This window comes from Podarcis vaucheri (genome assembly GCF_965113315.1).
Source record: "Podarcis vaucheri genome assembly, chromosome: 9".
In the NCBI taxonomy this organism is placed as follows: Eukaryota; Metazoa; Chordata; class Lepidosauria; order Squamata; family Lacertidae; genus Podarcis; species Podarcis vaucheri.
In genome coordinates, this window is record NC_138767.1 from 36,904,983 (window position 1) to 36,932,186 (window position 27,204).

The following is a 27,204-nucleotide window of genomic DNA, read 5'->3' on the forward strand; positions in this document are numbered from 1 at the left end:
AAGAATGTTTATGTAATTTTGACTATTCTTCTTTTATAAATTTACATTTTAGGAATGAAAAGTGAAACTACAAAAGCCCATCTGGGCTTGAATTTTTTTTTTAAAAAATTGATCTAAAACTGAAGACCAACTAAATAAATCCACATTCAGCCAATACTGGATTGCAGAATTGTAGCTTCAGGATAGCTATCCCAATTAGAGTTTTCAAAGCAATTATGCATTTAAAGCTCCCTGAAATCTCTCCAGATTTCTGTAGCTTTGTCCTATAATAAAGGACTTGTGGTATAAATACCTCTTTGACAAAATAATCACAACAGCAATTACAGAACACACTAGGTAAATCCATCTTTAAAACACACATAAAAAACTAGTTCCACAGGTAGAGGCACTGTGAAATTATCTCCCCTGTATTTCTTACAAAACACCCAAGTCTTTGTGCAATTCATATATGCATGTTCAGGTGTCCAGTACACAGAGAGATTCATGGAATGTGGGATGTCAAATTTTTATCATCACACTTCTGTAAAGGGCATTGGTGAAATCAGACACGGTATCGCACTTTGCAAACATGCTTCTATGTTGGTGGGGAAGACCAGAGACCAAGTAAGTGTCTGAATCTGCCCCCGATAAATTAACGCACAGCCTGCCCAAATATACTCCAAATATGCCAAGTCTTTTTTGCTTCATCAACTTACATTCCACAAAGGTGAGACTCTAAAATAGCTCTTAAATAGCAGGAAAGGGAGAAGACATATTTGATATCAACAATTTTTTGAAACCCTTGAACCAGATGCATGAAAGAAGTTTTGCAAAAAGGAAAGTTAAGGAAGTGATAATGTGGCGAGACTTAAAAGACTTAAAAGTCCAGTTGAGCAACGGTCATTACCTCCACTGTACCTTTCAAATGCACTTTAGAAAACCCACCCAACTAACATTAAAAGACCCTAACGCTAAAACTGTGTAGGAACAGTCCAACGCATATAGCTAATGACTGGGATATAAAGCTGTACAAAGCTATGGGTGGAATATAATTAAAGACTGCAACTGTCTCTTCCGCTCCCTGTTGTGTTACCACTGAGCTACTATCTAGACAGTAGCTTTGACAAGTGCTTTGAAAACTCATTAAAGGATTTTCCAATCCATCACTGAAGACAGATCAGTGATTGACAGAGGATCTTAACCAACTAATTTCCAAGGAAGAAGCCCCAAGGAGAGGTGGCATTTTAAAGAAGCAAACAATGCAATAACCCAGTTGGCTTACAAAGGGAAAGGAATGATCGCTGGGTGCATCCACAATGGAGGAATGCCCTCTCTTTGTCCTGTAAAAAGTGAGTGAAAATTGTCGTGAAAGATGAGGGAATGCCTCTTCTGAAGCATGGGAAATCATTTATCTTACAGCAGAAGAACACTGCATGGGCAGTGTTAAAAACCCTCAGTATAGTGCAATGGGAACCTCTTGCTTCTGTTTGTGCTACTTGTTCCTGCTACTTTTGCTACAATAGAGTGGCAAGCGCTGATGTGAATGTGGGGAGCGAGGGAAGCAAGTACATCTTACTGTTTAAGAGATGAGTGTGTTTTTTGTGCAGGCATGACATTGAAGAAGTGTTTGGAATCACTAGTACATCCATGCTCACTGCTTCATGATTTCTGAAGCCACCCCACTTTCCAGTTTCTGACAAATGGAAGATGTGCTTTCTGTACATCTGCTAAACAGGCACCTTATCTAGCATGCTGAGTTTCAGCAGATACCTACTAGATATTCGCTAGATACACAGACTGTCCCATTTACTCAGCATCCAGTGTGCTCCCACCACTGGTTTGTGAAGCTGTGCACACATGACATCAGCCACAACCCGCATCAGTCCTGCAGTTACTTGAGAAATACTGTGTTTTGACGTTGTTTGCTCCCAAACCAGCTTTGATCCAACTTGAAAATGTAAGCCATGTGAAGACAGCCGCACACCCTCTCCATCCACTGCTGTGGTCAGGCGGAGGGCAGCTTGGAAACACATTCATCCATACTGTTGTGTACAACAGGCCTAGTGTAGTGGTTAGAGTGCTGAACTAAGACCTGGGAGAGCAAGACTGAAAAATCCTTACTAAGACATGAAGCACACTGGATGACCTAGGGCAAGTCACTGCTTCTCAGCCTAACCTACCTCACAGAGTGGTTGTGGGGATTAAATGTAGACCACCCTGAGCTGCTTAGAGAAAACGTGGGATATAAATGCATTAAAATATAATAAATAAATGACGTGCAAGTGCAATTTGAAATACAGCAGTGTGGAATTGAGTGTTTTAAGTGGGTAATGTGTACATAGCCTTTGTGTGTAGCTACCTATCCAGCCTTTTCTTTCTCAAGACATAGGCATGAGGGTGATTCCTTGTCAGCAAGGCAGCATGCAGAGAGGGAAGGCCTATCTCTTCCATCCTCACATGACTGGAATGAACAAGCTCTCCCCCTGCCCCCAGCTACAAACTTTTTTTTGGTGGTGGTGGTGAACCACCACTGGTGGAAATAAGGAACATCTCCTGCCCTAAGGCGCCTGCTGTGTGCGTGTGCATGCGTGGTCATTCCAATCACACTGGGGAAGGGGGACATAACCCCCCCACCCTGCATCCTGCATACACTTATGAGGGAGGGAAGTCCAACTGAACTCAATGATTCGTATTTACAGGATTGCATTGTAATTGTTATTATTTTTGCTTCCACCTAAGAAATAACAGTTCGCTGAGATAATAGTCACAATTATAAAGTTATAACTTGCTTGTAAAGCTTTCGTTAAAAAAAGCAATTGAGATAAAGGGGGGGGGGGTTTGGCAAGAAATGCAGGGAGCATCCATAACAGGAAAGCAAGGGCTTGGGAAAACCTTTGGATCACTCATACTAAAAAGATATTACTGCAAGGCATGAAAAGCCCCCTAGGAGACATTTTGAAAGAACGAAGAATAGAGCAAGAATGATGGTTGCAGGAACTTTGTTCCTTAAAGAATATGATGTTCCTGAAGTACACATGGACTAAAAGTGTGGGAGCATCACACTAGGACTGGGGAGACAGGAGCTCAAACTCCCACTCAGCCAGTGAAGGTCATTGGATGACCTTGGGCCTGTCACCAACCTGGCTTGCATGTCATGCTAGGCCAAACCATGGCTGAGCATCAATACATGACTATGCAGGTTCCCAGAGAGGAGAACACAGCCACTTTGCTCTTCCCTGGCCATTTTGCTGTTGTGCTACACTGTGCTAAGTGATGGTTTGGCTTAGTGTGTCACCTGAACTCGGTCTCTCCCGGACAAACCATGAGTCAACAAACACAGGACAAACCTTGGATTACAATCTATAGGGAATCTGGAGAGATCTAATCCCTGAGCCCAGGTTCAGATGACATGCTGCACAAAGTCATGGCTTATCTTAGCACGGCCAACCGCGGAATAGATGGGGAAGAGCAAACCAACCACAGTCACCTCTCCTGGAGTCCAAGCATTCATGCTAAGTCATTGTTCAGCTTAGAGTGACAGGTGAACCTGGCCACTATCTTTCAGGTTAACCTACCTCCCATGGCTGCTGTAAGGATAAAATGGACAGGATAAAAAGAAACAGTGCTCTGAGCAAAGAGAGTGGAATATAAATCAATGATGTGATCTATTCATTATATCATGAGTAGATATAAGCAGAGTGAAAGTGAACAGGTTATTTGTCTTTCAAGTCCTGGCTAAACAGAATGATGGACGGAGTGGAGGAAAAAAACAAAATCTTGAGATATCTTCTGGTCAACATTGCACTGTTATTGCATAAAAGCCATTGTACAAGGACAAAGGCCCCGATTCTCTGTGGGAATCAGCTCTGTGCCAGTGCAGTGATTCCCATCAAATCAAGTGGCATTGATTGAAGTGACAGTTAGCTCAGTTGGTTAGAGTGTGGTGCTGATAACACCAAGGTCACGGGTTCGGACCACCTTCATATTCCTGCACTGTGGGGAGCTGCACTAGATGACCCTCGGGTCACATCCAACTCTACAATTCTATGATTCTGAGCAAGCCAAACTGCCATAAAATGTTGCAACCCACCAGAGACCGAAACTGGCTAGCCTAGTTGTCACCTTGCAAGACCAAGACCCTGTCTGCATGAAATATTGCTATGGCGCAATTTGCTTATACTCCATAACGGTGTTTGATATGCACAATTGACTCTGTAACAAATTGATTCTTGCTACAAAGGCAAGCTGCTCTTCTCTACATTTGTTCTGCTTTCTGCCCATCCCCAAACATTTCCTGCTGCCTCTACAGGGGATGCCTGGAATACTGCTATGAGGTTCCTTTGCTTTACATGTGTATTAATTTGTACAGCTCTTCCTACTTATTTATTATTTTTTAAAAATGGTACCTACCATTCCTTAGTAAAATAAACTCACAACAGTAGTCCATTAAATAAATAATAATAATAATAAACCAGACACATTGAAATCAATACTATTTCCCTAAGTTACTTGACTAGCACAACTCCCATTGGTTTTTATGGGTCTACTGCTAAGCATGACTAAGTCTGGATCCAGCCTAGTAAAAACAGTTCCGCCTACTAAAAAAACTGCACCTCTCTTCCAAAGCTAGTCTTACTGTTGAGGTAAGATCACCATACATTTAAAACACATACATTTAGGCTTCCTGCCCAAAAGCCTTAGAAACTGTACTATTTTATTATTATTCTGCTAATCTGGAAATTCTGGGGAAACAATTTCTTTTGTCATGCGGCCTTTGCCAACCTTGCGCCCTCCAGTTGTTCTGGCCTACAACTCCCACCAGCCCCAGCGAAGTGAGGCCATGCTAGCTGCGCCGATGGGAGTTAACAGTCCATAACCCCTGGGGGGGTCAGGGTGGTGAAGGCTGACACAGTACATTAAGGAATGCCAGGTACGTCTGCTGCATTTAAAAAGCAGAAAAGGCAGGACTGGCCTTGCTATGAGGCAGAGGGAGGCAGGTGGGAGATGCTGGTCAGCACAGAGTGGCGGTCAGGTGTTGGGAGGGCAGAGCTATGAATGATGGGCAGTGTGTTTGTGTGTGTTTGCCATCTTGTTCTATGCCTCATGCCGCAAAATGTCTTGGGCAAGCCCTGAGAAAGGCAAAGAAGTCTTCTTGATAAGAAAGCAACACCAAGCACAAATGGTATGCGAATCTTTCGTATCATTTCCACCAGAGTGACTGCAGACAGATAGTGGCATCATTTCAGCCTTCCGGAATATTGTGGTGTGGGGAAGGTCCAGTGGAGGCACTACCTTGTTTCTGTTACCTCTTGTATCCTTAGTGATCAACCTAAAAGGTAAGAGGAAGTCTACACTAGCTATAAAGAAATGCTGCATGGGTGAAAGTACAGCTGTGGGAACAACTGGTGGATGCAACAGAGCCTCTGAAGTGCTGCTGTGATGGGTGTGCACCTATAACGATACGTTGTCACGAGGTGGTAAGTTAACCCTCCCTTAGCAAGATGGCTACCGTGAAGAAGCAGCTTTTAGAATAAATTCATTTTAGAAATTGATTTTGAATGCATTTTACACTGAACAGCTGCTGAGTAGCTTTCATTGTGTGCATTCCAGGCAGCCTCAGGCCTGTAAATAACCCATTGCTACAGTCAGGCCCTGAATAATTTCTTCTTTCCCTTGTAACAGAAAATGGCTTGTTTCGAATGCAATTCTTCCTCATTCTTAAGACGTTCAGAGCAGCATATGCTTCCCTAGGCAAGGAGCCAGTGACTGTTAAACCTGCTGCAGTGGAAGGTCTCTATCAAAAAATGAAGTAAAGAAATGAATGCCTAGAGGGGGTCATGGACTGCACTGAAGAAGGGTATGAAAAAAGTAATGGACATAATCGTAACAGAACTGTGCATGTGACAGGGTATGTGTGTGTGTGTTTTTGGAAGTATGTGCTTATGCATAATAGTATATAATCATTAATCAGAAGTATCATCTATCATCACAGAGAGAGAGAGAGAGAGAGAGAGAGAGAGAGAGAAAGAAAGAAAGAAAGAAAGAAAGAAAGAAAGAAAGAAAGAAAGAAGCAGATATGCTCATGCTTTATAATCTTCAGGGTAAAGGTCCTAAGAGAACTCTCTAAAACAGGGGTGATGAATCTGTGGTCCATCAGCCACGTGACCCAGTTCCCTCTGGGAATTTAACTGTACAGACAATTCCTAGACGTAAGACAAAAAAAAAAAAAAAGGGGGGGAGCATCACTAGGATGGAGCTAGACTTATAGAGCAATCAAACCATGATTAATCAGAAGTCAGTCCTATTGAATTAAATGGGGTTGACTCCCACTTAAACAGGGTTGGGATTGCAGCCTTCATCACATTTAGAACAGACTTGTTGGAACTGACAAGGGTGCTGCTCATAATCTCCAGTTAAGCCACTGAACACCCTGGCCATTGGATGTGTGCCATCAACAATTGCAGTTCTTAGTCATACTGCATGCCATCAGTAGCTGCGCCAAATCTGGCTTCACCCTGTAAATATTTGTATATTTGGAATATTTATTGGGATTTTTCATGTGACCAAAAAGCTCTCGCATAACTTATTTCAGTACAGCTATGGGAATATACAGAACCAAGTTAACAGAATGCCTTTGCTCTAAGTGCATTTAGCTAGACTTTTAATCTATCTTTGCCATCCTGAAGTTCCATGAGCATTATTGGAACACAGCAGCAATTATTCTCTCTGTTAAAAAAAGAAGCCAATTAACTATTTTTCAGTTATTTGGGAAACTGCAAAGTACCACTGGGGCACCTAAAAGCACAGGTACTGTTTATGCGTCATTTGTTTAAATCTATCAGGTTTATACATTGCTGTTAAATCACCCTGCTGTTGTTTTAAAATATTTATTTTCACAGTGAAATTTTCATTGTGGTTGACAAATATAATATCAGAATTTTTAGGCTATTATAATAAGTAGACTTTGGAAAATGAAAATACACTCCAAAGTATATTCCAGAGTACACTTTGGAAGAAGTTGATGGGACTTATGTCTTGAGTTACCATGCTCAGGTTGGATTTTTAGAACTGCAACAACCATTCGTTAGATTTATACAGTATAAAAACATAAAAATACATAACATAACCTCCCAATAAAGATTCTTCTTGCTTTAAAATTGTTTCCTTATTGTTATGTATATTCAATTATTTGATGCATCTTTTGATACTGTCCCCTGCTTTGGGATTTATTTTAATGAAGACTGCGTTATAAGTACCCTAGATATAGATGATAGATAGATAGATATAGAGATAGATAGATAGATTAGATATATATATATATATAGATAGATAGATAAATAATACTATTTCACATAAAAATAAATACAGCAACTTTCTATCTGGCTAGAAGCAGGGGATTTGCACATTGGGCTGATCCTCACTAATGAGATATTGCTTATCTGTCACATTTTACATGAATATTAATTTAAAAGGAAATAATTTATACCAATAAAAGCCCAAATCTTTCTGCCGCCAAACAGAAGACTGGAGGTGGAAGCGACTTTGCAACTCTAATAGACAAAGTGTGGTTTGTGACTGTCCTTCTTCTGCACGTCAGATTCCTCCAGGGGTTAGACCCTTGCGATGGGCAAACTTTCTCCACCCTGGGGGCACCTCATCTATCTTGGTGCTCAATCTCAGTCAACTCAGCTCTGTCAAGTGACTCTGCATATTGTTCTGTTGCTTGAGGTGTGACTGGGCAGGCCTCGAGTTGCTGCACCTTCACTTCCAGCAAGACAACCGCTTTGCACTTGCTACAAGTGCACTGGTGCTTGTTCTCTGGCAGAATGACAAACATGGCACAGGCGTTACAGGTCACTGTAGCAGCTCCCTTGCCCTCCATGTCTCTGGTCCCATACACACCAAGAGAAACCTGGGCTTCACCTGCTAAAAGCCCTTGCAAACCCCCCTGTTTGCGAGGTGTGTTTGCGAGCTCTGATTGCGAGCTCCGAGGATCTGCACTGAGCTAAGTTTGACTGCTGCTGGTTGCTAACTTCGTCATGTGCTATTAATCATGTGAACAGCTGAGACAGTAGGGGGTCAGAAACTCCAAAGCTGGATTTCATTAGCATGATGCCCTTGAAAAAGCCAACTCACAACAGCCACACACCTATACTGTTTCTGTAAAGCCTTGAGTCTTATGAAGAACTTGATCCACAAAACACATAAACTGGAGTATTCAGACTTGCGTCTAGGAAACTAAACAGTTTTGCTTAAGTCATTTAACTAATCTATTTAACTAATCCACCTAGACTGGGTGAGCTTCTTGAGAAATATGCATTGGCATCTACATTCCTAGGGTCTCAGTGTGACTGAATGATATTGAACCAATGACAACACTAGCAGAAATAGAAAGTGTATGAACTCCTGAGGTGACATTTTAGAAGAGCAACGACCTATGCTGAACTCTGAGTAACATAATAGGGGAATGGCACGCAAGAACTTAAAATGCTTGTTGGAAGTCACATAGTATTTCCAGTGTGCAACTTTGGAAGCCATTAACTTTAACTGAGGGATGGAGGACCGGATCTGGCCTACTGGCCAGATCTACTTTTCTACACACTCTCCTGAAGGCCAAGTTTGACAGGTGGGTAGGCATATCCAATTGCTTTGCTGCTGGGCTGCAGAGAGAAAGGAACCACAGATTCCTTGGGATTTGCACTTTCTTCCCAGGTCTTCCCAAACAGATCTTTTGGGGAATTTTATCAGCCAGAAGATGTAAACATAAAAATATGTCACTTTTCAAATTTTATATTGTGGGCACCTCCCCTGTCACATGTCATCCCACCAGCGGTGGAACATATGCCCACGCTGCCCAGGGCGGGCGCACTCCTGAGGGGCACACGGTGTGGATGGTGTCCTCCCAGATGCAGGATAGCCGCTGGGGTGCATGGAGTGGCACGCATGCCATGCAGCTAGGACCAGAGCCAGCTGCTGATGGCAGACATTCGTGCACCACCCGCCTGCGACTACCAAGCCTCCCCCAAGCTGTCAAAACGAAGGGGGTGGGGAATGCTGTTGGCAAAACGACACAGCTCCCCCCTTCCCTTGACAGCTCAGGGTAGGCTTGGGAGTCACGGGCGGGTGGGGCGTCAAATGTCACCCCCCTCAGCAAAGTCACCTGGGGCGGTTCACCCCCACCGCCCCACTTCCTCTGCCCCTGCATCCCACTGTAACCAATATCCCACTCCCTTTTTGTCATGTCTGCTCTTCAGCTGCCTTGACAGTGGACGTATTTTAAAGGTGCTCCTGAATGCCAGACAATAGGATATATGCTCAGATTCCTGTGTGCTTCCAGATGGAGGTTTACTGGGAAATCAGTGTTAGTCTCCCACACAAGGCTTTTGCGCTGTCCACGCCATGTTGCCATCATCAAAATGTCAGGCCATGTTTTTAAAAACATTGAATCCAGATTTCCTCTTACAGTGGGAAATACGTTAAAGTAAACTTTCCCCATCTATTGTAAATTTGCAGTCATCACTGGCACGGAAGCTTGATAGCGCATTTGTTCAGGTAGGCAGCTTGTCATACATGTGGCAATGTTTCTGTGGGCGGCCTCTCTCACTACACCCACATTTCCAATTGCACAAACTAACTGTTTTGTTTCCCGCAGCTCAAAGGATATTTAAAAAATAAAAAAATTGGAGGTTGCCCACTTGTCTCCACCAAAAGGGTAAGCCTCCATTTTGCCCTGATAACTGGGGGCTGGTAGAAATTTGCTCTTTCTCCAAAGTTCCCAAACTTCCTGCATGCATGCTCCGAATGGGAAGAGGTAGCGGAGAGCAGGGAAGCTGTGACTGAGAGGAGGGGCCAGAAAAAGGCAGCGTGAAAACGCACTCACTGTTGTGAATGAGGAACAGAGGAATTATCTATGAAAAAATCTAAGACCAAAAAATGAAGCGTGTGGACAATCATGTGCCAAATGTGTAAAATCCCCAGATAGGCAAGACAGTGAAATGAGAATACAGAGGTCCCAACAGTGCATAAACATCTGTGTGATTTTTATTTTATTTTTTGCAGGGTTGTGCTGAGCCTAATTTATGCCATATTCACACAGAGTCCTCAGGCAGCCTTGCTTTTAAGTTTTCTCACCAGGGCTACTCCACCGGGGCTACCTCTACTTCCATAGTATCAAAGCACTTGATGACGGATAGGGAAAAAAACAAAAACTCAGCCTGCAAACTCTAATTGGCTTAACCAGTAGATTTATCAACTAAAGGCTAATTTTAACCAAACACGGCAGATTTTCATTGGTGGGGCCACAAATTCTGGGGAAACTTCTTGTTTCTATAGGTCATACTGATTCTGTTATGCTATTGAAATGTAGAATGTTTTCCCCTCCCTTATCCCTAGTAAACATTAGGTTTTGTTTATTAATTGTTAATAAAAATAACTTGGATTCCCTTTAATATCCCAGATTGACAGCGCTAACTAAAACAGTACTTTGGGTAGCTATGAAGATATTTTCCTCAGAGCTAATGCAGAGAGAAGACTTTTCCCCATATGTTGCAACATGCTCTCTTTCCCACAGCTCCCATTTTACAGTAAATTCTAGATGTATGCCCTGGTTAGTTCATATCTGTGAGTCAGTCAGTCAGCTTCCTGTTTTGAAGTCACAAAACATGTGATTTTATTTTTTAAAGAAAAGGGGGAAAAAAGAAAGCAGAAAAAATATGATTATTTTTAAAAAAAACCCCAAAAAGTGTAGCAGGAAACTCAATGTGTATAGCTAACAGATGCTGTAATCCTAATCCCAGCTACCTAGGTATAAAACCCATTGTAATTGATATGAGTTTAAAGCTCCTTTTGAACTTTAGAAATGCATGTGGGAGGAAACCAATGGGAGAGTAATGTCCCTGCTAGAACTGCATTTTTAAAATTGTCAAATCTGGAAGCCGCTCAAGTATGCTGTGGTAGCAAATGCAAGATACTGCAATGCCTGCTAAAACTGAGGCCAGCTACTGTGGTCTGACACAATCCAAACATGTTGTGTCCCCTTGTGGCTTATGAAGAGTAAATGTATAGCTGGACTACAAGATCATCTTTCTGCAGAACTGAACCCTAACACAAAGGCAAATATAACCTGTGCTTACACTCTTGCGAGCCACAGACATATTTGCTTTAGGTTACATAGAGCCATCCTGCAATTCAAGGATTGGAGAGCGACAACTTGTTTGCCAGAAGAGGCCCACTCAGGACTCAAGCTTACCTTTAAAGTTTTCTGATAATAAATGAATTACACCAGACTGGCACATGAGATCTCTGCATATTCGCAGTTAGAACTATGATCGCACTGCATATTCACAAGTGAATATTTTTGTCTTAACACTACAAAACCCTCTTCCAATACCTTCTTTCATTATGTGGTTGTGCCTGCTTGCACCTTCAGTGCAATTTTTGTTTTCACTGCAGCCAATCTGAGATCATGGTGAACATCGCGATTCCATGTAACCCATCAGATTTGGTTTGGAATGGATTACAGAATACATTTGGGATGTCTATTGGAATTTCAAATGGGAAATCCAGTTCTGCTGAAGTATCTTCAGTGTGAAACTGGACTTACCCATATCCCTGTTGAAAATACTACAGAATAGGCACCAGCGATTTTATGAATCACATTTGAAACATTCACTCTAAGCAAATGAGTTGAGAACTTACTGCTTGTGTTGAGGTTATTTTCCCCAGTCTGTGGAAGAGGGTCTGCATCCTGGATGACTTGTAGTACTCCAACTGTCCGGACAGGAGGATCCAGTGCTACAGAGCTTTCATTCACAGTTATATCGCTTGCTCCTGTAATCTGATTAGTTGGTGGCCCTCCTATAGAAGCTTCAAAATCTGGAGGTATGTCATCTACACAATCTGCATTGGGCTAATGAAAACAAGAAAGAAGAGTCTAATGGAAATGGGGAGAGAGATTCTGAAAGGAAATATTTGTCTCTGGATTACAGGAAGAAATAGTTCATTTAGTTCTATAGTTCATTGTAGTTCCAAATATTACCTTGTCATGGATTTCAAAACATGCATTTTGGCTTCTCTTTACAGGATAGTCTCTATTAGTTTGCAAATTCTTCTGAAAGCAAATGGTCAGAGACTATCCATACCTAGATTGTTATGTTAGATATTTGTTGATGGCACCAAAACACCAACGCCTGTAACAGCATAAGCCTAACCATGTCTACTCAGAAGTAAGTGCCAGTGAATTCAATGATGCTTAATGCAAGGTTACTGGGGTTATGGCTGCAGCCTAAATCAGTAATCTTATATTGGACATATCCTCACAGAAATGTTTATCCAAATTGGAGGCATACGACATCATGTGCCTTTTTTCAGAACTGATGCATGCTTGGTATATGGAGTTAATACTTAATTTAGACGTTTTCTTCGTAACCCTTCAGGTGTCTTAATGGATGATATCTACTAGACGCTTTGCTAATTTATGGGGTTACTGCTGGGATCCCCATTGTGGTACTGGGGGGGGGGTGCCATGCTACCCTCAGGCACACTCTGTTCTTCACAATTTTCACTTAATTTTTCGCTTAAAAATGTGTGGGTATTCTTTGATTTTGGGGGTGTTTTGTTGTAGAGGTTGTCAGCTTTGGGGAGGGTTGCTTACTTTGTTGCCTTGTGTTTTGTTTTATGGGTTGTGTGTTTATGCGATCTGGGAAGTTTTGAGCTTCAGGTTTTTTCCATACATTAAATATTATGTATGGTTCATGCTGAAAATGTCACTTGGGGTGGGGGTTGTGTAGTTTATATTGCCTTATTAGCATTGGTGAGGAAATGGCTTTAGGAGACCCAAAATCTTCAGGATAGAAATATAATGCTCACTAGGGTGATACTTGCTTATTCATTTTTTAAAAAAGTGGAATTAGGATTAATGAAAATACCATGTTCCGTGTTCTACCACATTACATGCTTACCGGAATCCCTAGTGCTTTTAAGATGTTCATTTTACACATAGGGCAAGTGCGATGGTCTAGTAGCCACGGATCTACACAAGATTTGTGAAAGAGGTGCCTACAAAGGGAGAAAAATGAATAAAATCTATACAAGATACAATTTCTCAAAGTTGCAGTTGATACCATCTGTTTTGAAAAAGCCCAGAAGTGTCTTGTAGCGTAAGGACTATACAGCTGAAGATATATCTGTGTGGAAAATACTTTTGTCAAGAAAAACCTGATGAAAGAAGACCTGTACTGAAAAACAGAAGTGCTTTGTAGTTAATAAATTGTAGTGGATGGAACCTAGCTTGTAACTTCAAATGTAAAATTAGCAGAAAAAGCTCCCTAAATAAAAACTTCAGAAGATGAAATAAAATGGAAGCAATTTTAAAAACCAGACCCTAAGAAACATTTATCTGCTGACAGCAGATTTATCATCCTTGGTACTGTGAAAAGTAGCATAAATAAGAAAAAAAACTATTTATTGTGTTTCACCTCTGTATTCATGACTGGAGAGACTGCAAAACGCAAGATCTGCAACTGCAGAAAGAGAACTGACAGCATACAATTTGATCTGTGAACATAGAACCTATCAACCTGCGTAGGATGAGAATTGGAGTAATGGGCATTGATTCCCTAACAGGCTTGCTTCTTTGCTTGGAAAAAGATGCATGCAGTCTGTCACTTCTATTTATTTACTGGTTTTGGTTTACTTCCCCCCACCCCGCCCCCACTGATCATAAAAGGAACATATTACATTAGATTGGGTCCAAAGGTTCTATTCCCCTGACAAAGGAAGACTTCTTCCATCAGAGCAAAGCAACCTTTGGATCTAAATCATCTGTTCCAAATTGGATTTTTCATGTGGGCTTTCCAAAAATACTAGCAGCATGTGCACTGAGGTAGCTGAAAAGGGGGCATGTATATGACACCACAGCTATATAGATGACATATCTAAGAAAAACTGCAGTTAAATTGCTTCTACTTTAAGGTGATCCAGTAAGTTAAAAAAATCCCAATCAGATAAATTTCCGGCAACCAAATTTCAAACACTAATGCTGTTTCTGTAGCCCCCCCCCCAAGCTACTGTTATTGTTTTGGCTTTAATTGGGGTTTTTGGGGGGTGTTTAAAGCATATTGCACTGTTAGCAAATGACAAGGACGTATTATTGGCCTTTGAAGAACACCACAAAAATCAATTACTTTATTAATTGTATCTCTCTAATTGGATGGTTATATCAACTCACCGGCAGGGCAAGATCCTGACAACGTCGTTCGGTTTGTAACCCTCAATACACACTGCACAGTTATCGAAATCAGGTTCAGTTTCCTACAGAAACATTGAAGTTGACATTTTCAACAAAACGCATGGCGGACTGAAATACGTTGACATTTAATAACATCCCCAAGTCCTTCCAGATTCTGAGAGTTCAGTTTAGTCCAACTGGTTGCAGTGCCCATTTGAAAAGGGATCCCTGTAATTCAGGAATGGAGAACCTGTGGCACTCCAAACTTTCACCAACCCCAGCCAGCCATGGTTAATGTTCAGAAATGGCAGGAGTTGGAGTCAAGCAATATTTGGAGGGAACCATGTTGGTACCACTGCTGAAGCACATAACAGAGGCCAGTTTCAACCCTTCCTCCACATGGGGAGTCAATGTAGCAGGTTGCTGCAGGTATGAGCAATACAGCACTCTCCTCAGTCCTCACCAGGCCCTTTTGTGGAAGAAAGTAACCCACACAAAAGTTTCTGGTTTATTTTATTTTATTGCCCACAGCACAATGCCTAACTGCATTCCCCACCCCCACCCTACTTGGTTAAAATGAAGACTCAAGGAAAAAATTACCTTATCTCCTTTCCTTATCGTTCTGACCTGCAGTTTGCTGATTGCTTTCTTTGCAGCATCTCCGAGACGGCGCTAAAAATGTAATATATCACTCTTTACTAAAGAGCACACCTTCACACAGACGTTCTTGCATGGCTCTGTAATAGTTCGATGGTCCAAGATCATTTTAAATGAAACAGAGAAGAGCTACGTAAATGCAATATTGGATTCAAAGAGGTCACTAATACGGGGAGTAATTGGTATTGACAAAACACCAGATGCAGGATGGATTAAAAGGTATCTAATTATCTCACATTGTTATAGATGTTCAATCTGTTGGAACAGGAACCAATGGCAGAAGAATCAGGTGTAGCTGATTTTTGCGGATCCCCTGCTGCATATTTCATGCTACATAATATTCCAGAGAGCCTGGCAACCTTTGGGAGCACGGTATTTTTTTAAAAAAGGTGGGCAGGGACTTAGGTGGATAGGAGGGATCTACAAAAAACAGGTGTGCTGACTTGTGCAAGTAGAAGGACTTTTTTTTTGACGATTCAGGACAGACAAAAATGGTTCTTCACACAAAACACAGTTAAAGTACATCCCACAAGATCTAGCAATGGTCACCAACTAAGATAGCAGTATGCCTCTGAATACCAGCTGCTGGAATCACAAACATGCTCAATGAATGTGTGAGTGCTCTTGCAAGAACAGGGTTATATTATGGGTGGTATCAGAGCAGGTCCATTATTGTCTGGTGTACTGCTTACAGCACGATCCTAAACAGGCTGATTTAGAAGTAATTCCTACTGAATTCAGTTGGACTTGCAAGACAAAAGCAAGTACTTCTTCATAGAGTGCACAGAATTTGCTCCCAAAAGAGGCAACGATGACCACCAACTTGTATGGCTTTAAAAGCTATCAATGGCTACTATCCCTAAGGGCGATGTTCAACCCCCATTTGTCAGGGGCAGCAATGCTACTGAATGCAGTTGCTGGAAACCACAGGAGGAGATGGTGGTGCTGTTGTGCTCAGGTCCTGACTTCCCATGGGCATCAAGATGGCCACTGAGAAAATATTGCTGGGTTAAGATGGGCTTTTGGCCTGATCCAGCAGGTCTTGCAACCTGTTAGAATTCCTGCTCCATGACTGCAGTCATGGGATTATTGTCTTTCACATGACTGTGTATGTTTTGACTCCACAGAGTGGGAAGTGACGGAGACAGGATGTTTGTGTTACTGTGTTCTGTGAAGTGGGACTATTGTCCTTTGTTCTTTTTTTGCTGTTTGATGCTTGAGAGAGAGGGACCCATGTTGTAGTGCTCCGTGTGTGTTTATATGTAAATAAAGTAGATTAGCCAAAATGCTGAGTTGCTGAGGTTTGTTACGCAAGCTGCGAAAACTCTTCGGATCCCTAAGTGTGCTGATGTCTGTTGGCATCGGTCGCTGTGATGTTCGGGCTGAAGAAAGCTTTTGAAGCTCCCGAACAATTGACCAGGAGGGAGAGAACATGCCAGTTGGGCATGTGTCTCTGCCAGGGTCCTACTCAAGTGTAGGACGAGCTCCTGACACAACCTGGTGGCCAAATAAAGAGGCAGGCACAGAGGCTGGGTTGAACTAAAACCATTAAATTTGATATTAAAACCCATAAAACTGCTGCAGAGGGAAACACTATCAGTGTGGGATCAAACTTGAAACTGAAGCAAATTGCAATCTCTAGGGCAACCAAACCAGGAACTAGAGGCACAGCTGTCCAGTCTGCATCCCTTTCCCAGGCCACACCATGAAGGTGAACAGGAAGGTCTATGCAAAAGAAGTTGCAGGATGTTGTGCAAAGGCCTTGCCATTATGTTGCAAGAGGTATATCCCTGGCAGAATCCCAGACTGCATTCCTTGGCCAAATACCTGAAAATGTTCCGTACTCTGCAACATTTGAAAATGCATTTCCCCACTACATTTTATTGCTAAATGAATACTTTTCTAAGCGAAGAAAAATGACTTTGGCACTTTAGCACTTCATCCACTTTCTCCCAACCTAAGTACATACTGACTTCACACCATCCCTGCATGAGTGAAGCCATCTGCCTGGAGAATTAGGGTAAAAAATTATTCCACATATTTTTTGCAACTGAAAGTCTGGAATGTGAATCATTCTTCACCCATCTGTTTCCATTTGCTTTTTTGTTTGTTTGTTTTTCCAAGGCACCATTCCAGTTTTCAGAAAGGAGAAGCAAAGATTTGGAAAGGGGGGGAAGCAGTAAGAAATGTAGATTAAGTTTCCAAAAAAAGAAAAAAAGCAGTTTATTTTAAGAGCTGTCGCTGCAGTTATTTCCTTTTTTAAACCATGTAATGGGCTATAATAAGGCTATCAACTTAGGCCAAACTTCTAGTTGGCTGCTCACCCTTACCTCCACTTTTTGTTTAAGCAATTATTAAATACAGAGTCACTCCACTTCATTGTTGGAGCCACTCAGTGTAAAGAAGACAGTGAACTGATAAAAATATATAGGAGCTCCTGAAGAATCCTGTCATGTGATCCAACACACATGTGGGGCACTTCCTCTTCCAAATGGGCTCCACTGAGTTTCTTGCATTTACTATATCTCTGTGTACTGGATATATAGACTTGGATCTTAACATTGCTCTGTTCACAGAAGGACCTTCGGTTGATGATTAAAAACAAACAAACCCTAATTACGTTTTTGTAGATAAATTTCATTATGTTTTTGAATGTCTTGATCTTTTTTTCCTGCTAATTAAATCATGTTATATATTTTCGGTTTAATTGCCCTTATTATGTTAGTGCAATACATGGGGTTTAACATCTAGCGGCCATGCTGACGGGCCAAACACCTCCCAAAGGTCTCCTACTTGGGTGGGAAGGCTGTAGTGCTGAGGGCAGCCTTCATGCCCTGGAAACGCTTTCAACTTCTGCTCACCATGGAAGAAAGTCACCTTCCACCCTGTATTGAGCAGCAGGAGAGAAGCCATGCAGCATGGAGCAGGCTGCCATCACCTCTCCCTGGGACGCACGGCTTTGCTTCAGTTGCACAATATGGAGGCAAAACAGTCCATACAAAGCAGGAAAGAGAAAGATGTGATTCCAACTGCACATTGGGAGGCTATGTTTTATAATTTCACCAGAGTTGTTTACCTACCCAAGAAGCCCTGGTCAAATGCTGACATCCTTACTGAGGGGTGTATGTGGTGGTCGTATTCCACTATGTAGTACTGAGTCAGGGCCCTCCCGAGTCCTCTTTAGTAGCACTATTTAGTTGGCACAAATTTCAGCCACCACAATGAGTGGGCGCTGAAAAGTGGTGCACTCTGGCTGGATCACGTCCATCGTTTGCAAATGTGAAACATGTCCTTCATACAGCTCCTCAGAAGGGAGATAACAAAATGAACATTTAATGTAGCTCTTGATCATGACATGCTCGCCAACTATTATCTTGCAATGCAGCGTTTTATCTTTGGCACCATTTCTCTCACAGCTTGCACAGAATGGAGGGGAAAGGCAAGAGGGAGGAAAATATTTATTGTGCGCTTTTAATATATATCAAAGAATGTGAGCTAGTGTAAAATAGATCTGGCAGGATGGCCATGATAGTTTGCTCCTCAGTTTTGCTCTCATGAAGCATTTAAGAATAAAACCATTTATTATTAAGATAACACTAGTTGCATCCAAATGATGTTTGATTCAGAGAAGACCTATTTAAATGAATGGATCCAGTTGTCATGTTCATTAATTTTAGTGGATCCACTGCAAGAAGGATTAGCGAGGAACACAACCCCATGCCACCTACTAAATACTTTCCACCTACTAAATGTACTTTCATATTGATTGTTCATCATTTAAATTAAATGCTGACACACTCCTTGCCTCCCTGAATATTTTTGCTGGAAACGTCAACTTTTGAGTCAGCAGATGTTTAATACTTTTGGGAATTAGAAATTCTGTTTAAAGATGGAAAATGAAGGTGGACAATAACAGATTAAATATTTGTGATACTTTTGGAATACACTTAAGTTTTAAAAATATGATCACCATATAAGACAAAGTAGAATACTTTCTCATTTTTACAGTGTTTAGACATTTATCCAGGGCAGTTCCCTTTCTCCTCATTCCATGTGTCGCTTGAGTGGGGAAAGCTCCAGTGTTCAGGACCAACTCAAATGGTTGGGTCATCTAAATATTCTCCCATCCCATGCAGCCTATACAAAGGAAACATAATTCCAATACTCCAACTTCTAAGTGATCAGTGACTCTTCTTATAGGAGGAGCTGTATTCACTTGGGGAGGCTGTGTTAGCTATTCCACTACTTGTGGAAGCTCATAGTGTGGCAGCATGTGGAAGAGCCTTCTTGGTAGTGGCTCCAGAGCTCTGGAACGTCCTTTCACTGGATCTACATTGTATAAGTGACAATGACATTCCAAGCTGACCTTTTAATCTAAGGTGAATTTTAAAGGGTATTTTGTCAATTTGGAGAGGAGCAGGGGTTTTTTTTTTTGACTGGTTTATGTGGAAGAGGGTTATTTACTATGGTGGATAGCAGCGGTGGATTCCTTTTTTTAACTTGAAAGAAGATGAAGTTTTGCTGTTGCTTGTGATGGTGGCAGCAGTAGTAAAGCTCTTCTAACTGGCTGGCAGAAGTCATCATCCTTTTCTTTCTACAATGCCTGTGGACTGCTCTTTGCCACTGCAACCAGAAGTGATATTTTCTTCCTAGCAAACAGAGAAACTACTTTTTTCTCATGTTATGGTCCACTGACTGACACCTGCCTTTTGCCTTTTGTGTTTTAGATCTGAGATGAGACTATACAGCTTTGTCTGCCATAAAATTCTAGAGCTGTAACCAATTTGACGTGAGCTTGGGTGCTCTCTGTCAAAAGGAAAGCAAACCAGTGCAGAAAACAAATGAAACACATATTTAAATAATTAAAATAGGCTGCTGACAGAACTAAAATACCACATGATAAAGATATTGGCAAGAATGACCTGAAACAGGGGTTACCAATCTTTTTTGGGATCGTGGCCACATTTGCAATCCAGAAAAACTACTGTGGGCACCACACATGCAGCCCCTCGTCTAAATTGTTCCTTGCAGTATAATCAGGCTTTTAAAAGCCTTCTGTTGGCTAAACAAGGGGTTTTCTCCCCAAGCCTCATTGCAGTGGAGGAAGCAGCAGAGGGATGGGACCCTGTGGATAGCAAGGAAAGTTCTTGTGGATGCGTGTCTACCCCCAGGCAGTATGTTAGCAACCCATGATGTAATTATCATAGCTATTGCTATGCATTATATATCAGTGAACGTTATACTGAGCGGAGGGAACGACAAAGGCCAAGCTAAAGAGGGCAAATGTTTGCAACAAATGGCTTTAGAAGAAGAGATGGAAAACCTCCATACTTCAAATGTCAAACATGCAATACTACACCGGACGTTAAGCTTTGAGCACTCTGCCCTAGAAGACACAGAAGAAATACTGAATATGTGAGAGCCAAAGGCCACATCATTTCTACATATCATACAGCCAAAGATATATTAACTGTTAATGTTTTATATTTTGATCCAGGCAGGAAGGGCTACTTTAATAGAAGAACACATGGCACAGGAATAAAGGGAAATGGTTGCAGCAAAGACTAATGGCACAGATTGAAAGAAAGCTGTCAAGAGAAGACTCCCTATTAGCAGCTCTCAGTTTCGGAATGAAAGCTGGCAAGCAATAAATGTTGACAACAGGACTTGGAAATCGATACTCTCTGAACATTAAGCCAAGGAAATTTAATTTTTTTTCTCCAAAGCAAACAAGAGGAATAAGTCAGTGGTGGTTTTTTTTAATCTGCATTGAGTTCATCAGATGCAGCTGATGGATTGCAGGAGGGAGAATGGGACAGTTTATTTATTACATTTAGATTCCACCTATACATGGTTCACCTGAAATTATCCTCACAACAATCATATGAGCCAGGTTAGGCAAAAGAGATAGTGACTGGCCCAAGGTTCATGGTTGAGTGGAGATGAACTCTGGTCTCTCAGGTTTTGGTCCAACACTCTGACCACTACACGTCAAAAAACACACCAAAAATTCCACAGGAATCTTTATTCTCTTTAGTAGGAAAGATTCAGTTTGTGATGTGTACCAACTGCAATCTGCTCTTTCAAACATAGCTCTGCTAGAAAGTTGGAGGGAAATTTCCAACTTTTAATAAGGAAAACATTTATGACCAAAGCAGAGACATCACCTTGTCAACAAAGGTCGGTATAGTTAAAGCTATGGTTTTCCCAGTAGTGATGTATGGCAGTGAGAGCTGGACCATAAAGAAGGCTGATTGCCAAAGAATTGGTGCTGGAGGAGACTCTTGAGAGTCCCATGGACTGCAAGAAGATCAAACCTCTCCATTCTGAAGGAAATCAGCCCTGAGTGCTCACTGGAAAGACAGATCCTGAAGCTGAGGCTCCAATACTTTGGCCACCTCATGAGAAGAGAAGACTCCCTGGAAAAGACCCTGATGTTGGGAAAGATGGAGGGCACAAGGAGAAGGGGACGACAGAGGACAAGATGGTTGGACAGTGTTCTCGAAGCTACCAACATGAGTTTGACCAAACTGTGGGAGGCAGTGGAAGACAGGAGGGCCTGGCGTGCTCTGGTCCATGGGGTCACGAAGAGTCAGATACAACTAAACGACTAAACAACAACAAAATGGGTGGACATGTACCACAAAAGTTGATACTGTTCAAGGTGTGTGGGGGTGGTGGTTGCACCAATGAAGAGACTCTTGATGGGCAGAATAAGTTGACCATTATAACAGCCATGGCATGTCAATGAATGATGCTTACAGATGTACTGCCACCAATGGCACTGGCTGAGCATAATTTCAGTTGAATGAAATATAAAAATAAAAGTGCAAGTCTTGCTTTCCAGAATTTATTCCAAGCAATCTTTCGGCCAATAAACTTGCATATAGTCTGTGGGCTATTTTACTCTCCATTCTGAATATTCTTTAATAAGGTATGCAAAGCTTAATCTTACATTTGTCAGCAGTATTGCACATTTGCATTTTTAGCATGTCTGAAATATGTAGCTTTTCAGTCTCTTTTACTGAAGCCATTTGTGTAATACTTAATCCTCTTTAGCGGAAGCCATTTGTAGTTCCTCCAGTGAATTATGTGCTCACAATTTTTTTTTAGTCTTTTTCTTTGCATTTATATAATACAAAAGTACAAATACACATAACTTAATTCCCATCTCCCCTTCCCCCAAAGTATTCTCTGTGTATATATTAGTATAAGGCAAGTAGGAATATAGCCCATATGTTTATTCTTAAATGATTATAATTGGATATTGTGATATTTTCTAAGGAGATTGTTCCAGAGTGCCATGAGTTGCTTGTGGCTTTGTCATTATGCTATCTTTCCTAATGTACTGAACAAACATGTACCAAATTTCTTCAAAATCATCTCTGGCTTTTGTGTTTCTTCAAGCTTTAAGTTGCTTTGACAATTTTTCCATGACAGCAATGTTTCCAGCCATGTGTCCAATGTTAAAATGGCATCTTTTTAATATATTTATATATTAGTGGAGGAGGACTGCCACTGGTATCACAGTGCATAGAGAGGTTTATTCCTTCCCTCCCCAGATGTGATTTGGCTGAAAATCGCCCTCCCACACAGGCATGAAGTTTAGCAGTTTAAAAGTTCTACTGGACGCTAATGGAGATTTTTTTCCTTCTGAATCTAATAGACGTGCCCAGAATGTGGGGAGATCTTTGTCCAATGAGAGAGAAAGGACAAATCTCATCTCCTTGCATGTTATGGTTCTAATGACAACTGGATCCCTGTGGCTGTAACTAAAAAAGAAGTAACAGAAATGTAATGTATAGTTTGGCCCCAAGGTATCTGTTTTTGTCTCTGAAATAGCCTGATATATGTGAGCAGTGATGCATATGTGTGGACATACAAACTGCTGGTTCAAAATTTTGGCTGGGGTGTGGGTGCTACTTCAGTCAGTGGGGCTAAAAGAGAAAGGTAACTGCTGGATCTCTGCACCCTGGTGCTGATAAGAGACAGGGGCTGGATGGCTGGTAGAAACCTGGAAATAGGAAACTAATGGAGCAGTTGTACAGTTACAATTTTCTTGCCGAAAATAGTTATTTTTCTTTCGTACATTATGTTACTCATCTTCTATCTGCATAAGTTTGTGCACTTTTAAAAGAAGTTACAGCTTTTTCTTTTTCTTTTTCTGCTTTTTAAAACTTACTGCCATTTCCCACTTGGTACTAGATCTGACTACTCTCTGTCTGGGCCTTTCACTCCTTATCTGCTGCCTTTTGGCATTTCCAGTTCCAATTCCTCAACCTGAGACCAAGAATGAAGTGTGCACACAACAAAGCAGGAATGCAAGAACTCTGCTACCATCACAAGCCATATGGGAGTTAGGTGCCCCATTTTCAAGCAGGAGTAAAATTCTCTTACTTTGCCTTAAGTAATGTGTTAATGGTTGTTTTCTCTGGAGTAAAAAATAAATAAAAATAGTGTGAACACATTCCTGGGCATAGAACTATCAGTTCTGACACCTCACTTATTCAGTGCAAGAACTGTCAAATGACACATCATCTTGTTATTCTCTTAGCTGTTGTATTGTATTATTATTATTTGTTAGATTTCTGACAACCCGTCATGATAAGTTCTCATGATGAATTACAGCAATATAAAAATATAACATTAAAAACAGTTCTCAAAGGCCAGGGGAAACAGGTGCCAGACACATCTCTGTGGGGAGGGAATTCCACAGTTCCTAGTACAGGTGAAAAATATAACAAGCACTTCATTGTGTAAGAATCTATTAATTCACCTGTCTTTCTTCCCTGTTTTTTTGTTTTTGTACTAGCTGACTCTCTCATTGCCTCTTTCCTTCATATTAAACATTTCCTTCTTGGCAATAAAAAGACAGGTTAATTTAAAGTGCAGTTCATTACTATGGGTTCGGAAAGATTAAATAACAATGACATAAACCCTTTTAAGGAACTTGGGGCAGTGCGGGAGAGAAAACTATGTCCATTTGCAAAGCTACTCACCTGGTTTCTGTCTCTAGCATTCGCATATCTGAACCTCTGAATGTAGTAGAAGACTAGCCATGCCAAGGAGATGATCATCAGCACAATGAAGGAGATGGAGACAAATACCACAGAGGTTCGGCTAACGTACTTCTGTAGGTTTCGGGTTCCAATTGTTATATGCATCATCACAGTAATATTTCGCTCCAGCAGACTCACTATCTCTTTCCCCTTTGGCTCAGGGATCATTATTGCTACAACATCTTCTGTACCTGCCAGATTGGAAAGAAGGAGAAACAACCATTAAAAAACAGCAACAACCAAGGAAAGCAGCAATTTTTAAGAGGAGGGAAAGCAATAGCATCACAGCAACAAAGAGGCACAATGGCAATTGAAGAAAAGCATCTGCAGCATACTCCTATGCGTTTATGTTGTTTTCCATCGAGGGAGGAAACAAACTTGAACCCAAAGAGAACTTTAGGTAGGGAGGTTGAAACTCAGAGTTGCAATAGGGTCCTGCAACAGCTTGTGGGAAGCCTATTTCCACAGTAGGAAACAGCGACTGAGTAATGACTCATAAGCGCTACACACCTTTCCTATTTGACCACTTGTATTTAAAGCTATTATTTAAGATCAAAGAGTACAAGGGTGCTATGATCATACAAAATGTCTAACTGTAAATCATGCCTCATGTTAGCTACGTCTTCAGTGGGAACAATAGAGTCTCTGCTTGCTTTATTGCTTACATCGCTCCTTTTCTTTTTCTATTTCTAGATGACATTAATACAGAGTTTGCTATGAATTTTTAAGCAGCTGACAAGACGAATCACACTGAATCATGAATCAAAGGTGTCTAAATGCAATGAATGGGTAGGTTTTTCTGTCGTTCTTTCTCTAAACATCTCAAAATGCCATTTTTCTTTATTATTTAACAATGGGGGGGGGGTGATGACGTGGTTAACTGAAAACTACTCACTTGCTGAGGGACATTTACCCATCCCTGTATTTGAGCTAAAAGGACTACAAGATGTTCCAGTGGCCTTTGATTAACAGCAGCCTCTAATTTTGCATTGCACAGGATTGTTAATGACTCTAGAGAGCATTACCAATAAGGAAATATAATCAGGAGAATGGTAGAAGTGTGACAACCACACTCTCTTCATCCACACGTTCTTACTGTCTTTCAATTTGATTTTCCAGGACTCCAAAATGCACAGGGAGCCTCCATGGATACAAAAAGACTTCTCACTACAGACACTCACCCTCCATGAGGGTGAGTTGGAAATCAACTGAAATAGTGGTGGAAAGGGGTGAAGCTAGCATGCTCATTCCTGCTGCCCTCCTTTATGTGCTTACGTTTCCCTATTAGTCATGCCTCTACAGGGCTTGAAATGATAGGTAAATCAAACACAACCCAGCGACATCTCAGTAGTCCATCCTCCAGAAATCAAGATGCTTCCTATTCTATCTTTTGGTTCTATATTCAGAATCATTTTATTGCTTGCAGGTACAGACCCAGACATGTCCATCCAGCACTAGTAACTGTATTTCTTGGAGAAATTTCAAGACATATAAAAAAAGAATTTCCTTTATTTTTAAAAAATCAGCACCATAATCTGTGTTCTGCATACCAGTCACCTCATAAACTGGAGAGTTTCACTGGATCAGTAATTTGAACTACATTTACTTATGTATCACCGCAGAGGTGGGTGAAAAATGTTGCAAAATTTTTGGACCACTCCATTAAACCAGCCCTGACCTAACTAGAGTTAGTTAGCACTAATTCCTATGGAAGCCAACAAAAAGGTTTTAGGGACAAGAAACTCAGGTCCCTTAAAAAAAAAATGATCTAGTCATGACGATGGGTGTTGCAGAATTCCAGTGAAAATGGAAACAGAAGAACAAGTTGCTGATGCTCACTTATTCATCCCATGTTGGAATGGAATTCAACTTGTTGTTTTTTTCAGTCTAGAAACAATGCATAATGGATAGCTTCCCTCTCCCTCATTTATATTGTGTTTCCTTTGCACTGAAATGAATGGTGTAGGAAGAATGATCATTAATTATGTTAAATTCATAACTTACATAAATTAAGTAAACAATTACATAAATTCTGTTAAATAGCAGACAGTAGGATGATTAACATAGCATTTAGCAGGAACTGAGCTGCAGTGGAATGGAAACAGCACTGATTGTGACGAAGGCAGGTCAGAACTAAAATGGCTTGCTTCTTACTTCCCTAGTCATGACTAACTTTAGATGGATTGTACAGCACAACTCAACATGGTGTATAAGAACTCAGGCAAAAGGTTATGCCTCAATACCATATAATGCTGCAGTAGAGAAAACTGAAAATAACAACACTGAATTGAAAATTGTACTTAGGAGATTTTAGGAGCCTTATGTCAGAAACCTGTTACATTAACAGTCAATTCTTAGACAAACTTTTGAATGAAATAAAAATGTTTGAGACAATGTAGAAAGAAATGTTTGATTTCTGAAGCTTACTATCTGACATAGTAAGACAAGCATAGTTCATCTGAAATATTAAGTGGTAGACTTCTCTAAATCACATTTGGATTCAGCAAAAACTGCCTTGCAGAATAAGCTTAAAAATGATAACTAGCCCACTCACATGTAACTATTGTCAGTCACTGATAACCAAAGCAATATAGAAATAGACCCATCTTTTCCCCACATGTATTGATTGACGATATTCATATTCCTTCCAGTTTATATATATATATCTGATCTTACCTTTCTACTGCATTGGGTCTCAAAGGCAACTGACAACTCAATTTAAAAACAAAAACAAAATCATCATCGTCATCGTCATCACTACAATAATAACAACACTGCCCCCCTCCCGTACTCGGGAAAATGCTATAGAAAGCAAACCTGAAAACAGTATGACACAGAAGCCAAAATGCATAAAAACAGCAATAGCAGCAGCTGTTAAAATTAAATAAGCAAATAGAACTTGTAAACCACCAGAAGGTTGGGAGGACAGGACGGATTTAATGGGGCACTCAAAGAATAGCAGTGTCAGCACCAGGCAACAATTGCCTAGGAAAGGAGCTCTACAAATCTGATCATAACCATAAAAGAGACCCCCGGCAACCACTCACCTAATTCCAGGCAGTTCCTCAGCTGGAAACCTTCATTTCCAAAAACATAATTGTCTGATCACATACAGTGGTACCTCGGGTTACATACGCTTCAGGTTACATACGCTTCAGGTTACAGACTCCGCTAACCCAGATATAGTGCTTCAGGTTAAGAACTTTGCTTCAGGATGAGAACAGAAATCGTGCTCCAGCAGTGCGGCAGCAGCAGGAAGCCCCATTAGCTAAAGTAGTGCTT

The 27,204-nt window shown here is 41.1% G+C and overlaps 1 protein-coding gene across 1 annotated transcript in view; it reads right to left on the reverse strand.

Moving 5' to 3' along the window:
• Window positions 1-27,204, reverse strand: part of RNF150 (ring finger protein 150) — a 90,294-nt gene that overhangs the window by 2,396 nt on the left and 60,694 nt on the right. The window contains exons 2-6 of the mRNA XM_082237716.1: window positions 23,863-24,113; window positions 14,807-14,878; window positions 14,207-14,289; window positions 12,939-13,035; window positions 11,677-11,887 (exon numbers count right to left, since the gene is read on the reverse strand). Coding sequence (XP_082093842.1) covers window positions 11,677-11,887; window positions 12,939-13,035; window positions 14,207-14,289; window positions 14,807-14,878; window positions 23,863-24,113 — 714 coding nt within the window. The remainder of the gene's footprint in view (window positions 1-11,676; window positions 11,888-12,938; window positions 13,036-14,206; window positions 14,290-14,806; window positions 14,879-23,862; window positions 24,114-27,204) is intronic.